Source organism: Chamaea fasciata, unplaced genomic scaffold, assembly GCF_029207755.1.
Source record: "Chamaea fasciata isolate MVZ Bird 193981 ecotype frontalis unplaced genomic scaffold, bChaFas1.0.hap1 SCAF_6, whole genome shotgun sequence".
NCBI classification, from domain to species: Eukaryota; Metazoa; Chordata; class Aves; order Passeriformes; family Sylviidae; genus Chamaea; species Chamaea fasciata.
In genome coordinates, this window is record NW_027094091.1 from 12309629 (window position 1) to 12326622 (window position 16994).

Consider the following 16994-nt stretch of genomic DNA (forward strand, 5'->3'; position numbering starts at 1 on the left):
TTTCTTCTGGTTTTATGACTGCCCTTTCTTTTTGTCCTCCATCTCTCTGAGTATATTGTAAAAACCTTTTATGTCTTATTTAGGACTTCCCTGCTTTCATTTCTGCTGGAATGAAAGACAAGATTATGTTTGTATATTTTCTTGTCACTCTAATACTGCTTCAGAACTTAAGGATGAAAACTGTTTAACATCTCTTACTCCTATTAAATAGATGGGATCAGAAATGATCCTGTTTTTTCATAAGGATTAGACTGTGACTCGACAAATTATCTGTGTCATCACAAACCAGATTCATCTGACTAAATGTCAGTGCACAATGTGCATGTCCACATCTGAGATGTGTGCACTGATGATGTACTCCATGAAGGCAGAGCTACAGGGAGAACCATCTGCTAAAACAATCAAGACAGGGAAAGTTCACCACATCCTAAAAGCATTTTTTTCCCCTATTTCATCTCTATTTTTGAGCCTGGATCTGCCTAATTCATTTTTCTTATGTCTAAAGTAGGAGAGACAAGTCCCAACCAAGCATTACTCAGGCGTGTTCCCAGGCTTTGTGACTTTTCTTGTTGTACGTGTTCTGTCCCCACAAATCATATTCTATTAAAAATAACCTCTCTTCATTTTCTTCTGCACCATTATCAGAGCTTCCCATGGCAAGAAAGATCCTTACAGCTATGTTGGTTGAAAAGAAAGATGAAATGAGAGTGTAGGTGTTCCAGACGTCTTGGGGTCCATCCCTAGAAGCATTCAGAGCCATGTTGGATAGGGCTCTGAGCAACCTGATCTAGTTGAAGGCTCACTGCAGGGGAGTTGGACTGGGTGACCTTTAAATGTCTCTTCCAACCCTAAACATTCACTGATTCTTTCATTCAATACTGGATCTCCATGGTGTAGCTGAGGGCATTCGCCCATCTGTGTAATACGTTGACACAGATAATTATATGCAGCAGAAGGTACAGCTTGCAGTCAGTGGAACTGCCGTTGACTGTGGATAAAGCTGATTGGTGCCATGATTTCATTTTTTTGCCAGCAGTACTGTTTGAGAAATGATCGTGTGGCAACAAGCGTGAAATTAAAGTGTCTGAGTGAGCTTGCATTCATGCACAATTCTCTGTGCAAATATATTCAAGTAGACGCAATCTATTGAATAACCAGCCTCCACTCAAAAAGACCTTAGTAAAGCACTGGCAAGGATACCCAGCAAGATCAGATCAACAGCAACAGATCAGACTGCAAATATTTGGTAGAATCCTGCTGCTAATTAAATTCTATCTGCAGTAAACTCCTCCAATTTTTAATGTAGTCACTGATGATCTTGCACTGTGCAGACCTTTCATTCTACCCACTTCTCATTCTATAAGCCCAGGATTCTTGGGGGCTGTGTGTGCATTAGCTGACAGTGTAGCTGGACAAGAGAGGCTCCGCTGACCTGACATCCTGAGCCACATTTTGTGAAGTTCCACCTCAGATTTTCTCTCATCTGTTCCTGTAGTCTACAGGCTCAAAGCTGGGATAATGGTAATAAGTGCTTTTTGGAACACATCTTCTGGTTTTGTATCATCCAAAAAGCATCTGATTTGGGTGTACCAAATTTGGTACAGTATGTACCAAAATGCAGTTGGGTTGTAAGGTTGGGACATTTATTTCAAAAATGCCTTCCCAGCCTCAGTTAAGGTTGTAGCACAGTGGCATCCTGTGTGATTGATGTACAAAATCACCCAGAGGAACTCTTCTTTCTCAAAATAACTGTAATCAGAGAAAAAGAATCAAACGTGCAATTACCTTTCCCCCATGTTTTTCCAGATGGAAAACTTTACATGGAAAATCTCAGTGAATTACTGGTTCTCCTTATAAACACTCCATGTCTCTAGTCTATATCATCTGATACATCATGGATCCTGCAAATATTTACTTATTATTTTTATCTAGTAACTTTAATTTCTGTAGGATTACTCGAATGAATAAAAGATTTTGTTTCAGATCCAGATCAAGGTCCAAGATCCCCATGCATTTTGATTGGAACAGAACAATAGGTGTTTCCAGAAATAATGTAAAATCTTATCTACTGTGGTCTTTCCCAAGGGAAATGAATATCAAGGGAAAAAAAAAGAAAAAAAGAAAAAGATGGATGGATGGGAAATAGTTTATTTTGGGCAATGAAATCTGTCCTCCTATGTCCATAAAAAATTTGTTCCTTTGCCTATTTCAGTCTATGACCAAATTAAGCAAGTAGACCAACACCATGCTCATGACAGGCATAAAATCTTTACCTTTTTACCTTCATAAACTGTTTGTTGTTGATGATATGGAACACCCTATCATTTCATGGAGTGATAAAAATCTGTATTTGTGAAAAAGTTGTGACCAAAATTACATGTAACACGAAAGAAAATTTACAACACATTAATTTACAAAGAACTTTGTTTTGTAGGAGATAGAATGGAAATGACACAGTAAAAATAGATTATTTCAAATAAAATGGTTTTTTTGCTTCCAAAAACCTAACCTATTTGTTTTAAAAAGTTGAAATTAAATTTGCTTACAGGTGGTAACCCTTCATAACGAAAGCACAATTGGACAGAATAAACAAGCATTTATTATCAAAATGTGGATGTACAATTTGTAAAATACTGTAAATGTTTGGAATTTTGGCTGCTGTTTAAAATTAAAGGATTTCACGTCAGCAATATTTTGACTAAAGTAGGTTTCTTTCTATTCAAGATAATTTTATCTAGAATAGATCCATGAAAACAGAGACACATGTAACTTCTTAGTATTTTATAACACCTAGCTATGATCTGAGCAAATTCTTAATGTTTTTAGCTCTCCTTACTAAGCTGCTTTTCAGCTCTGTTTCAGTCAGCCTATTGTTACAAATAAAAAGATCTCTCTTTGCCATGGTTACTATACATAACTAATGTGTCTGATCCTGCATCCACTAAAGTCACTAGCAAAACTTTGACTTGGTGAGGGTCACATCTTTTACTACAAAGCAGAACACATGATGTTAAAGAACAATGTGAATACACTCACACTGCAATTTTTTCAAAGAGTTTCAATGGTATTTAAATGAAATTATTCAGTGTTTGGCCTATTTGACACTGCATTAATGTATTTACATCATATACATCTGTTATAAACTCAACAGCAGGTGCTTAGAAACAGCTGTGTCCAGCAGTTTCACAAAATTTCAAACTGGACCATTTTAATTAACAGAAAGACTGAGGGTAATGTTAAAGCCTTCAAGATAAAGCTGACCCCAGTACAGCATTGTCTCTTGCAAATATCCAGGAATGTGGCAATCTTTGAGAGGCTGCCTAATGAATGGTTTCAAGTTTTCTTCCAGGATTTTGAAAACAAAAGTCACACTTAAAAAACCTGTATTTTGCTGCTGATGGTCATTTTTCCAGTGGCAGAGTCAAGGGGAGAGCAGAGATGCATGTGGAAAATCTCAGCCAGTGTGTTGTGTGGGTCTGTCCTTGGCCGGGGATCCTGCTTTAGGAGGGGTGAGGTGCAGAATCAGGGGTGTGCAGGGAGGACCCTCCCTCTCCCTGCCGGGGTGGGCATGCGGGGCTGGGGCTCACTAACTGCTGCAGCCTCTGGTGCAGCCGTGTCCCAGCAAATTGTTGTTCCTCCCGTCCTGCAGCTTCTCGTGGCTCTGAAGAGATGCTCTGCTGTCAATGCTGGAAGTCTGTCCACTTTGCTCCTGCTGTCTTCTTAACCTGCCAGAGGTTAAAAACATTGATAGAGCTGTCATGTGCAGGTAGCTGTATTGGACGGACAGCTGATGCCCGCCCTGTGGATAGCCACATACTCCTGGGTGTAAAACAGGCTCTCGCACCATTTCACCTGTATTAACTGCTCGAGCTTTATAGCTGCCACTTCCTCTAAACACTGATGACTGCTTCCTCCTAAATACGTGCAATTAGGTTTTGGACAAATCCTGCCCTCCTTAAAGCCTGTTATAAAGAGCCAGCAGAGGAGAGTGCTTTCTCTGGCTTCAGCACCTCTGCTCAGATTGTAACTCGGTAAAACCTCCACATAGCTGGAGGCTGATGAAAGCTGTTGACTGGGCACACAACAGCTGCTCCCCTCTGTTGTCCTACAAAATTATCGGTAACCTTCACCAGTAAAAGAGAAAAAAAACACAAAATGAAAATATTTTCAGTATTCCTCTTATTATTACTTCATGTTACCAAAGCTTCGTGAGTGGTTTCAAGGAACAGCAACAAACCCCTGTGCTTAGAGACTGCAAAGTTATCTTCTTTTGACATAATTTTCTAGAGAACAGCAACAGCCCTTGAAGCACTTGCAGTCCCCACCAACTGTGTTATCAAAGAGCTTCTCAGCATTTCTGTTCAACAGCAATCTCTGTGATTTTACTGTGATTTATGTCATATTCAGCATTTTCCTCCAAACACTGTGTAAATACTTTCAGGAAAGATGTAAAGATTCATTGGGAAGCTGTGTGTTGGGAACCATTTTTTTTTTAAAACATGAATGAGGAATATTTTGAAAGATTTTTTCTCTGACTGTTTCTTTTCTCAAAATGGGAAATAGAATTCCTGAAAAAGGCAGCACAGCTTAGCACCAGAGACACTATGGAAGAGCTCTTTCGTACAGCAATTATAAAAGGTATATATGTTATACTCCAAAAAAACCCCAACTTTGCAAGTAATATAGAATGCATACAAAATAGTAATTGATGGAAAAGCATGCAAAAATCAAATTTAAAGGGTCAATTTCAAAGCCTTAAACACTTACAGGTGGTGTAAACAATATGGGGACACCATATAGAATGCTCAGAAGAGAACGTGATGAGACATGAAAATACTGTAATTAAACAGATGAATAGAGGAGGCTATTAAAGCAAAAAATATGGGAACACTGTGTCAAAGGGCAGACATATTAAATGAAAAGCTGTAAGACAGACCGAAAACAACAAATTAGAGGAACAAATTCCCAAAAGCATTTTTGGTGAAATTTTTCAGGTGCACCAGAAATTCAATGTATACCATTGAGTCTATTGGTCAATGTATGAGTGAATTATTAGAGGAGAGCACCAAAAATATGAGCCCCCAGCTGAAAAACCAATGTATTATCTTCACCAGACAATTAGCTAATGACAAATTAGCTAATGACAAATTAGCTTAGGAGGATTCCTTTCCTTATGAGAAATTTGTCCAGTGTCCAGTTAAAACATCAGTGAAACAGCTTTAGAACCAGTCCCTTAAACTGTTAGCAAAGCATCAAGGCAATGGATTTTCACCCAAGGACTCTAAGAAAGTTACAATTTCTGCACAGCCAAATGGAGGATGTAACTTACTCTTCAAACAGTCTTGGCACCATGGAAGACAGCAGATGTGATGGCTTTGGTTTTTTGTCGGTTTGGGGTGTTTTAACAAGATCTTCATAAAAGATCCAAGAGGCTACCAGGAGACCTATAGCGTTTGATTTGAGACCTGAAACATCTCAGGATCTGAGCTACTGGTACAAGACTAATGTATTTGTAGGCATCGAGAGAAAAGACTGCAGTGCTTGGAAACTCATATTGCAAAGTGTGGGTGGCAAACCTTGCAGACTGCTAAACAGTGGAGTGAGAAAAATTTTGGCTCTATAGAGATCTGAGGCATCATTGCATTGGTCTAAGACACACAGGTGCTTTCTCCCTGGAATTGTATATTTCCTTTGTTTGTAAAATGCTGAGAAAGAAGGCATTTAATGCACTGCTCAATTTAAAAGGAAAAGAATTCTCTCAATAACAACATGAAGCAAGAAAACACCAATTTTTAAGTTGTTTTGTTTTTTTGTTCTTTTTTTAGAACTCTCAAACTGGCACAAAGGCTGTAGGCATGTAAGGAGGATGGAGGAAAAAGGAGAGAAATGAAACCCATGCTGAGTTCAAAAGATGCCTCTGGCCAGACTCAATTTTTTCACTCTCCACAGAGGTGGTTAATAATGCTGATTTATTTCCATTATTTTCTTTTATCCAGTTCCCTACTTCCCAGGTCTACTATTGAAACAGAATATCGGGATTTGGAAGTGTTGAAGAAATCCTTTTTTAGTAGTGCTTCACTGTATTCCCTTTCAGACATTTTTGTTTCCTGTATCCAGATTCACTACACATATTTCAAACTATCAAAGTAAGCAATAGGTTATTAACCTGATGATGAGGTAAAAAATTAATTGCTATTTAACTCTTTAATAATTTATCAATCACTTTATTCCGTTATTAAAATTACATTAAGGATTTCACTCTAGGGGTTTAGTTATTGTGGGCACACAAAAACCTGCTTACCAGTGTACTCTTGGGGCTGGGAAACTGGACTAAGAACCAGGAGATGCTGATTCTCTTTCCACCTCTATCACCCTTTGGACAAATTGCAGCACTTTTCTGTGTCTCAGCTTCTCTCATCAGATGCCAAGGCAGCTGCTGTCAAGAATGATGGGAGCTGAGAACTTTGTGTCTGTAAGTATTGCTCTGTATCTCACAGGCCTGAATGAAATAAGGAATTACAGTCTGGTGTCTGTGATAACTAGAAAAGAAGGTGGCATGTATAATCAACCAAAATGTAATTATACTGCACATATAATTATGCATGTATGTATTATTCAATAAATAAAAATACTAAAGTAAAGAGAAAAGACTGGATAAAAGCTAGCATGGAAAATAAAATATTGAACAGAAAAAGACTGCAACAACTATGTCAGGACAGAATGAAAATCACAAACATCTAATGAAAGGCAGTAGCATACTTGGGACCACCAGGGAATTGTTTACAGCTCAGCTTTGTTCTCTAGATGAAGAAGAATATTGAAGTTTGTCTTTAGGCTATGTAGCAGGATAAGTTCAATGACAAAGAATGAAAAGTTGCCGATTCAACATAACTGTCAAAATTGCTAAGATTTGCAAGATTAAGCCCTCCTCCCAAAGCACTGCAATTTCAGACAAAATAAAATAAGGCAATTGGTTTGTATTTCTCTCTAGCTCAAAACTGCAGATTCAGGTCAGGACACAAAGAAATGTGTGTGCACAGTCTCTTCAGTTAAAATATTGGACAGTTACAGAAGTGAAATTTCTCTCTTCTTGGTGTATTCTTGATTCCTTGATGTCAAATTCAGAGCACTTTTCTGACAGATGTTCTAAGCTTTTAAAAAATGTGAGTACCTTGACATGTTTCCTGTAATCATGGCAAAATAAAAGCAGTCTGGGCCATTCTGTTCAAAAATGACACTAGTGCAATAAATCATTTGTAGGAAGCTGCTCTCCAGTGAATGACTTATCTTGCCTTTAAGCTGATGCAGCTACAGGCTGTGAGAACTTTATAAAGGCTCAGGGAGAATGAATGGATTGATGGAGACTTTGTGGTGGATCTGAAGCAAGTGCCTGTTTCTGTACTGAATGCTGTTGGCTAAGAATAAATAAAAAAATGGCCAGCTATGGATGAAAGACTGAACAACTGGTTCCAGTGGATATAGCCATACAGAACAAAAGAATCTGCAGGGAAAAGAGGATGAAAATAAGTTTGAACAGGGTCTGTTACATTTATTCCATGATAGTTCTGTAAAAATACATAAGTAGTTTCAGAGGCAATTATTCTGGGAGCTAAGAGTGGTTCTGCTGAACCGGCCAAGGAGTTTTCCTTCCCTTCACCATTGACCCATGCAATATTGACACTGTGTGACACTGAGCATTGCAGACTCCTCTCCACCATCGAGGAAGAAAGAGGCTGCACCAGCCACTACAGGAAGGCATCAAGAGCGGTAACTGAACCTCCAGTGAAATCTCGGCTTTGTCAGTTTTTCTGGTAAAGAGCCTGTGTGAGCCATGAATTGGTTTTTAAGGTTCTTATTTTCCAATAATCAGATATTATGGTAACGTTGCTGCAACATTGATTCCTGATGCTGGATCTTGAATCTGATATCAGTCAGTGGAAGGGGATTCCCTGGAAGGGAATAGGAGGGGGAAAAATTCTAGGTCCAGAACCACTAGAGCAGTACAGAGCACTGGCATCAGACTTTGCAAAATGTAGTTGCTATGTTTGAGAGCATGTGGGGGCTGTTACACTGCCAGCCACTCCTGGCTGTTTGCTCGGTGCGTGGTGTCACCTCTGTGCAGCTGATGCATTCCTCAGTGGGTCTTGCCAGGCTGTCAAGGTGAAACTGAAGCCTCAGAAATGTGAGGAGTTGTTACAAACTGTGGGCCCGCTCTCAGCAGCCATGAGAGAACCAAAGAGACCTTATACTGACAAAAGAGACCTCAAGCCAGGCAGAGCTGCCCCTCCCCTGAGACTCCCACACTCCCCACCTCCTAAAGGAAACTTTTTTTATTATGACAAATCTGCGAGTTTGCCAAGATTGCAAAAAAAGTGTCCCGAGTGTGGAGGTAACAGAACAGTCTGAGTGGGCAGTGGGTTTACTTTGCCATTTCTAGATTTAGCATTTTACCTTGGTTTCTTGATATTTCCCTTTCCTGGAGAAAACAGTTGTTTTTGCTTTTTGTCTAGGGAAAAGAATTTTAGAAACTAGTTTTATTTTAGGAAACAAAAGCCTATTAATGAAAACTTTTACATCCCTTGGGATAAGTCCTGAGGAATAGATAAATCTGTGGAATATTTATCCCAGTTATTCTTCACAAGCATGGGGACTGAGATCAGAACAGATGAGGCATGTCTATGCTGGCTTTTTGAACTTCATGAACCCTGGAGGACAGTTTGCTAGATAGTCAGAAACCCATCTCAGTTGTGTGATTTAGCAGCTACACAGAAGTAATGCTGATGGCTTGTGCAGATGGCCTTGCTATAAAGCTAATTCTGAACATGTTGGAATCAGAGGAAAAAGAGTGACTGCTCTGTCATGAGGAATGACTGTGCCTGAGAAGGAGCTAGTTCATCTATGTCTGTGACCATGTCATGTGTTTTATCTAGTGGACCACAGGTACAGAAGTAACAAAGAGATTTTTGAAAAAGCAGTACAGTCCTAATGTCCAAATCCCATCTTTTTAGAATTAGTTAGCAAATAACATAGCACTAGAAACTTTTCATTCCCAATAGAAAAGATCTAGAAATGACATTCTGTGAAAGACTTAAAAGAAGCTGGAAAGGTGCAGAGATAGAAATTTTTTTTTATATATCCCAGCCATAAAAAATAGAAACCTGAAAGTTATGCCATATAACTAAAATTTCTGGACATTATCATGATGAAAAACTTTCATCCAAATAATTTTTACAGGGTGGTATAATTCTGTAGAGGGACTCCATAAAGTAAGAAGATCCCAACAGTAGCAATCTCTCACAGGGATCCTGTCAGAGCTGGAGATACCCAGTGTGTCCAGCCAAGATTGGAGAAAATTGCTAAGATAGCCAAGGATGGAGTGAGAGATACCTTGGCACACACTTCTTTTCAAAAATAATGGGCTGCATGCATGTACATCTCACACTCCTCTTTGAAAACTTCAGCCATTATTTTTCTGCCATCATTTTGCTATCAAGTGTACGCACTGATTGTGGAAATACTGGTAACAGAACGTGACTTCTGGGACAATAAGCAGCTTGGCTTTTCATCCGCTTTCCTCTCTTGGGAATGAGAATGGACTTTGATACACAGTCACTTAATAATTTTCTGCCTGCATGTTTTAAGGTTTCTCCTCTAAATTGTTCCTTTCTGTGTTCTATTTCTGTGAAAATGGAAGAAGCTAGCAGTATTTTACAATTGTAGATGAGTGTCACTCTTTCTCTTATATCTCCTTTATTCTGCTCACTAGTTTTCTTCTGCCAGGTTTTTATTCAACTACATCTTTTAGTGAAAAGGTGAAAAAAGGAAGGAAGAAGTGAGCAAGGGATCCCTATCAAGTTATTTTTTAACTGAATAAGCATATTGGGAAGATTATTTTTACTTTTCAAAACAAAATAGCCAGATAATTTGTCATGAAGGACTGAAAACTCCTAATTTGCTTTGTTTTTTAAAAAGTTGGCAAAAATTAGCCTATGAGTTGATCAAAAATGCAGACAATTTGTTTAATTTATACTTTCATTCATACAGAAGAAAACAGTAACTTCACTCAGTGTAAATCTTAAGGAACAGAGTCAAGTTTGTCCAAATATGATGAAATTCCCCAATTTGAAAAGACATCCTCTAATTTCATAACAACATGTAGCAGAAATAATTGTTAATCCTGTTTAAGTTACCTGGTAACCTGAACATCTAACAAATGATTCACTCACGTCCTATTCCCCAGTGGTACCTGGGAGGGCTCTCATGACAGGCAGCAAAGTGAGCACTGCATGGGAATGTAAATCCTGGATTTTAGACAACAGTTCCATTCGCTCCCAAAGGTAGGGATCAATGCCTGGGAGCTGAGTGAGTGGCACAGACTGCCTCACATCCTCATGGCTAATCTCTAATCTGCAAACCAGAGCTGTTGTATTCCAGCTGCTTGTTGGGCAGCCTTTGGTCTATGATAATCCCTGAAACGTGAAGGGATTAGCTTCAAAGAGTGATTTTGGCCTGGGAAAAATTATGCCAGGGACCACACTAACAAAGGAGCAATATGGAAGACTGCCTGTTAACTGCCTTTGAAAAACAGGTAGAAAACAGCAATGAAGGTGGGAAATGCAGGATAAGAAAAAAAAAAAAGGAGTAGAAATGGAGATAGGAGAGTTAAACACTTTAAAAATGAGGAAGGATTCAAAAGAATCCCAACCATGGAGATCTAATTAATTAAACTAAGTAATTACATAGCTAATTAAAACTATTTCAAAAGACAGATGTATATAGCTAATGTACTTTTTGGTTTTTTTTAAAAAAATTCCTCTTTACACTTAGCAGAGGAGCAGAAAGCAAGGGAGAGTTAATAGTGGGCTTTTCTTCAGCCTCTGCACAGAGTGATCTCAGAAGTCTTTTCAGGAAAACATAAGTCAACAAAAGTGTATGAATTTTCTAAGCAGTTCTGAGTAAACAAGGAAGGCACAATCTTGCTTTGTGCCAAAGGAAGCTTGAGGCACACCAGGGCAGAACCAAGGAGCTGCTGAAGCAGAAACAACAGTCATCACTCAGCAACATCAGAACTGAATCACAAGGCTCCAAAGTGAAAATTAGTCTGTAAACTTTGATAATTTCCCCTTGATCTGGAATTCGTGTAGAGAGCCAATATGTGCAGAGCAGCTTTAAATGGAACACAATCCTCCCCACTGTCTGTGTTATAGCAGGTGTGTGTTTTGGGAAACCTGGGTCCAAGCAGTCACTGTATCTAACCACTAGCCAGGAGTGGATGTCATGAATCTTTGGCTCTTCCTTGATAATGTTTACAGCTATGGCTTGCTTGGTCTCTTGCCCCCAAGGCTATGGACACATATTCAAACACATATGCCCCACAAGTCATGTTTTGTGCTGCATCAGATGCCCTTGATTACCTGACACAGAGGGAGTGGTCAGACCACAGAGCACCTGTGTCTGTAGAACCGACATTTAGAATTTATCTGACTGCACAAATGTGGGATGGATTCTATGCCAGCTAACTGTAGACAACTGAAAGATTAGATCAGGCTGTCTCTGCAGGGTAAATAGTCACCAACCTAGATTAATTTCTTCAGGTCTAAGCTATCTACTATATGTGTCACAGATCAATCTTGGGAGATACAAGTCTCTCCTCACTGAGTACTAAAGGGGCTTAAACTAAAATGATTTTTAGATATATTAATTTAAAAGAATACAGGCTTGTTGCATCTCTAGAAAAAACATATATGCCTTCCCTCTTTGAGAAATAGATTTAAAGCCTTTCCTGTTTAGTGGCTCTACGAGCTCACCACAGACTTCACTGCTTAGCAGAGCCAATTTACTTCTGGATTAGAGGTAATTTACACCCACACGGTTCAGGCATGCAGAAATTGAATGGTCCCATCAGCCTGTAACACAGCACGTGGTGATAAACTCTGCCAAGAGCTGGGTAAAGAAATCACCAATGAGAACAGGGGTGCCATTGCCTGTTCATCCATGCAGATGTGCCTGTAGCATATTCAGGCTCTGGCTCTGCCAGCAGTGGCTTTTCTGCATGGCTTGGTCTATATCTTGAAAAATACTTTGTCATCTAATTCCCATTTATTTCAGATATCTCTGAAAAACCTTATGTACAGCCTGTAGGGTAGGAGCTATTCTGTGTGTAACCACTATTTAACTCAGTCTGTCTTTGACCCCAAACATGCTCTCTTGGTACCGACCGCTTTGATAGAAAGTCAAAATCTCATGTCTGTTTTCCTAATACACTGTGAAGTATGTGTTTTGATAGCTCAGTAGACTACCAAGTAATTATTCAAATAAGTATATTTTAACTCCATTTAAATTTAAATGAATGATTTTGAGATGAAAAGTTATGCTTTATTACAGCTGAATGTGCAAAGTAAAAATTTGGGGGCAGTATCCCCATGTAGCACATATGTCTTCTTTTACCACTGGTACTCATGGCATTTACTCCCACCCTTTCCAAAAATCCTTGGGGAAATATTCTTAGAGTTTGGATAATTGATTCAGGTTGATGGTTCCTGCTGAGTAATTACACTCAGTAAATGGCTGTGAATATAATTTTCTATCAACCAGCAATTTATAATCAAACCCAGTGGGCTCAGGTGCACATATGGCGTGACTGACATGTGAAATACTGGTATGCAGAAGGCAAGTGAAAAATTGCACTGGGTGCTATAGTATGTTGACCTGTACTGTCTGGACATCTGAGGTTTATCCTGGAATTTGATACAGCAAAATAAGTAAAGCTATGAAGTAAATAAGTGAGGATTTCATATCATGTGCAGTTTTTTAAGAAAATGTGACTAAACCAACCAATTAAACACTAACAGTGAAATCAGGTTCAGATGGGTAAAATAGGTGCCCCTTAAAAGTGGGCTATTTTCTGTCCAAGACCAGGTGCATCCTAACCAACGTCTGTCTTGTTCAGTCACATTTTAAAATGTGAACAAGCTTTTCTAGTTTAAAATATTTGCAGATCCACATCTACAAGGAACAGGAAAGCAACTATGAAATTTCCCAGTAGTATACTGTGTTTAGACCTTTTGGGATGTCAGGGAAAAAAATTTCTTTCTAGTTGGCCAAAATCCAGTTTTAAGACTCTAGGCACCTGTCCACAAATAAGGATAATTCTCAGCAATGTGAGCCAACCATCATTTTCAAAAAAGACATTGATTTCCTAGCCTGCCTTTGGTGTGTATCCTGCAAAATATAGGCTCACCCTTTTGTTCAGCTACCTGCAGAGGGATAGATCACACGGAGGTCGAGGGACCAACTCTGTAGCAGTTCATGAAGAAATGCAGTCTGTGTGAGGAAACTCACATTGGAGCAGGGGAAGAGTGTGAGGAGGAAGCAGCAGGAGAGACAACATGTAGTGAACTGACTGCATTCCTCATCTCCATGTGTCCCTGTCATGGAGGAGGCAGAGGTTTTGGGAGTGAAGTTGAGCCCAGGAAGAAGGGAGGTGTGGAGGGAAGGTGTGCTTAAGGTTTGGGGTTTATTTCTTACTCTCCTCCTCTTTTAGTTATTGGCAAAAAATTAAATTAACCTTCCCCAATCTGAGCCTGTAATGGCCGTGACAGTAACTGGTGAGTGACCTCCCTCTCTCTCCCTGTCCTTTTCTCAACCCATGAGCCCTTTGTTGCATTTTCTTTCCCCTGCCCAGCTGAGGAGGACCATGACAGAGTGACTTTGGTGGGCACCTGGCACCCAGACACCGTCAATACACCACTAAAGTCAGTCTGGCTCTGCCTAATTATTTGACCTGACAATAAACATTCTCAGCCTGGTGTTTGCATCTGGGAGTAGGCAGGTTCAGCCCTACCCTTCTCACAGCACCAGACTTCCAGGAATTCAAGGCCATGAGTAGCAAGGGTACAACCACAGCCTGCACTCACCTCTCTGCAGGCTCATCTCTCTCCACCTATCTCTTATGCAAGATTTCTCTGCCCCAGACCAAAACTCAGCTCCACAAGAAGTCTGATCAACTGGGCAGCTCTTTCACTCCCTGTAGGGACCCCCCAAAAGGAGACTGAGCCAGGAATTCACTAGTGATTGCACAGCACAATTCCCAGCCTTCAGTTAATCACCAAACCTCCATGCACAATGCGTGGGAAAGGTGGTGCCTAGCACAGGGATCGCCAGGAGGCACTCTACTGAACGCCATGTCATCAAAGGTAGTCAGTGAGGTGTACCCACAACAGGAGTATTGAGTATAGAGCCCCTGGTGGGACACAGGAATATTACCTCAACATGGGACGTCTTCCCAGAGGATGGGGGATGTGTCCTGGAGCACAGCAATGGACGGCCTGAATCTTACTAAAATCTCTTAAGAGACAGAGATTGATCTAAGTCTGCATTTTTTTTTCCTGTTTCCAAAAGGATATAAGTACTTACATACTTGCATTTATGCAATTTATGTGTACTTGTATGTATGTACTGTTCAACCCTTGTGCTATTGTGAAGACTATATGAAAATGGAAACCTTGCAAGCTGTGGGGAGCCATAAATGCACATACCCAGCAATTCCACCTAACAGAGATTCCCCTCTCTCATAGTGGCCCCTTTCAGACACTAGTGGATGCTGTTGAGGAGTAAGCTGAATGGAGACAAATGTCTGCTGTGGCAAATTCCACTCACTTCTGACATTTCCATATTTCCTGAACCAATGACTGCCTCAGAGGCCTCACATCTCAAGGACCTTGATGGATTTTCCCCATAAATTTCTCTAATCCACTTCTGAATCTTTTTGTATGTTTAACATCCAAATCACCACTCAGCAACATGCTGCATTTCACAAAAAAACATGGTTTTCTTACAAACCTGCAGCCTGATAACTTTGTGACCTTGAGTTACTACAAAGAGTGAATAACCATTTCTTAGTCACCTCAATAAGTTTCAGAACATGTTATTATTTATCCTGTTTCTGTCTTTTCAGTTGCCTCCTCTGTGAGTTTAAATTAATACAAGTTTATTAAACCCCTCAACATGACCCATGTCACCCGCTGGCTAATCCTGTTTTTCTTCAAACCTTTCTAAGTCCTTTTTAACCTTTTTGAGATAAGAAAGCAGAGCTGTATACAGAATGGAAGATGTAGGTGTATGCATATGAACATATATTTATCTGTAACTGTTTTTTGCAGGAACATATCAATACCTTTTCATCTTCCACTAAGCATTGTGCTACCTGCAGTCTTTTCAAACTCTCCTGTAGTGGTGTGTTTTTTGGTTTTATCAGTTTTATGCTGTTTTATATAAGTTATAATGGTTTGTTCCATGTACCCCATGTTTAACCCCTTTATGGCTTGCCCCAGTTTTTGTTATTAATCAATCATCATTTATGTGACACCTGGGTGCAGTCCATCACCTCAAAGCCTCGCCCTGATGTCTAGAAAGTTCCAGTGAGGGCATTGAGTGACTGGACAGGGTCCCAGTTATCCCCTTCCTTGCATTATTGATTTGTTATAATATTTGTCATTTATATACAGAGTCACACCCTTTACACCCTGGATTGGTTCCAGGCTGTACCCTACCCCTTGCTCCTCCCCTGTTTATAAGGTGCTGTACAGAGAGGAACCCCACTTTGGCGGACTAACTCTCTGGTGGTGAATAAACCCCAGCTGCTGTTCCCCATCAGAGTCCTTCCTTTATTCCTCGTCACTGTTCATACTTCTGTGGGGCAAGTACCCACAGGATCAGGGACATATCCCAGGATATGGAACCCTACTTTTCCGTGGCTCCGGTGCCAAGGCTAGCCAGGCAACGTGGGACGCAGGTCCCCGAGAGAGACACCGGACCACTGCACTCTCCTTCATAGCTGAAGCTAATTTTGAGTCTATTATCCTAAAGGTAAAGTTTAGAATTTCTTCTTCTGACTGTATTTGCATTTACCAGTGCTGAATTTGAGCTGCCATTTTCTTACCTTGCAACTCAGAACCATGGCTATCATTATCTACTGCAGCTCTTTGCAGTCAGATTGAGTTGTGACTACTCTGGAATCATAAGTGAACTTTGTGACCTCACCATTTACCTTCCTTTCCACCTCATCTCTGAATGTATTCAACAGACACATGGACACCAGAGTGACTGGCAGTAATAATGTTATCTCATCACTGGCTTGGCTCTGCATTACTTCAGCAACTGGCCACAAATTGCTTTCTTAAAACAGGACAAGGAGTTCACTCTTCATGACAAATTCTTAGTTTATAGAGACTCATGAAAAGTGAAAATTTATGTTACTGTGCGACAAAAAGAGAGATGAAGGTCATTACCTCATGGAGGTAATTCCCTATGGCAATGGAACAGTCGTGACCTATTATGAAGCCTTTATTTCTCACAGATATGATTTGTGCCATGTAACCTGCTTAAAAAAATAAAATATTTGTTACTCAGAATTACACAGTTGTGCTTCCCCTCCAAAGTCTGAGATGTACAAATGAAGACTCCTTGTTCCTCTGCCTGAGAATTAACTTCTAATTAGTTTTATGAGTTGTATTTGTGTTTAGTTTTCTGTGAACAGAAACTAATTTCTGACCTCCAGTGCTGAGGATCTGCATGTGGTATCTTGATCCTTCCAGGACCACATTTCAAAGTGGAGAATGGGCTGACATATACACCCTTATACACCCACATGCAAATTTCATTCCCAAAGCTGGATGGCAAAGTGTAGCCATTATAATGATATAATTACTTGTTTGGGAAAACTTTAACCATTTTTCCTGGAAGACTTTTAAAATGAGGTTCCAGATACTCATTACCCTTTGTGGGTTTTTTTTTTCCCCTCCATGAAACCGTGAAGGGAACACATTATTGAAACAATGGCATTTGTATGACCACTACTTTCTCCGAAAAAGTGAATTTGAGGGTATACCTATAGCAAAATTACCAGTTTGCACCTGCTATACTCAAACTTGTAGGTGGCTTGGCTCACTAAGAAGAGAGTGACATTTGGATTGGTAATTCTAAACCAGTAATAA

General features: G+C 39.9%; 1 protein-coding gene across 3 annotated transcripts in view; it reads right to left on the reverse strand.

Moving 5' to 3' along the window:
* Positions 1-1887: 1887 nt before the first annotated feature.
* STK32B (serine/threonine kinase 32B) overlaps positions 1888-16994 on the reverse strand; it is a 160205-nt gene continuing 145098 nt past the window's right edge. For all 3 annotated transcript variants that reach the window (XM_066185448.1, XM_066185446.1, XM_066185447.1), the window contains one exon: positions 1888-3725. In XM_066185448.1, the coding sequence (XP_066041545.1) occupies positions 3587-3725 (139 nt within the window). In that variant the 3' untranslated portion in view covers positions 1888-3586. The remainder of the gene's footprint in view (positions 3726-16994) is intronic.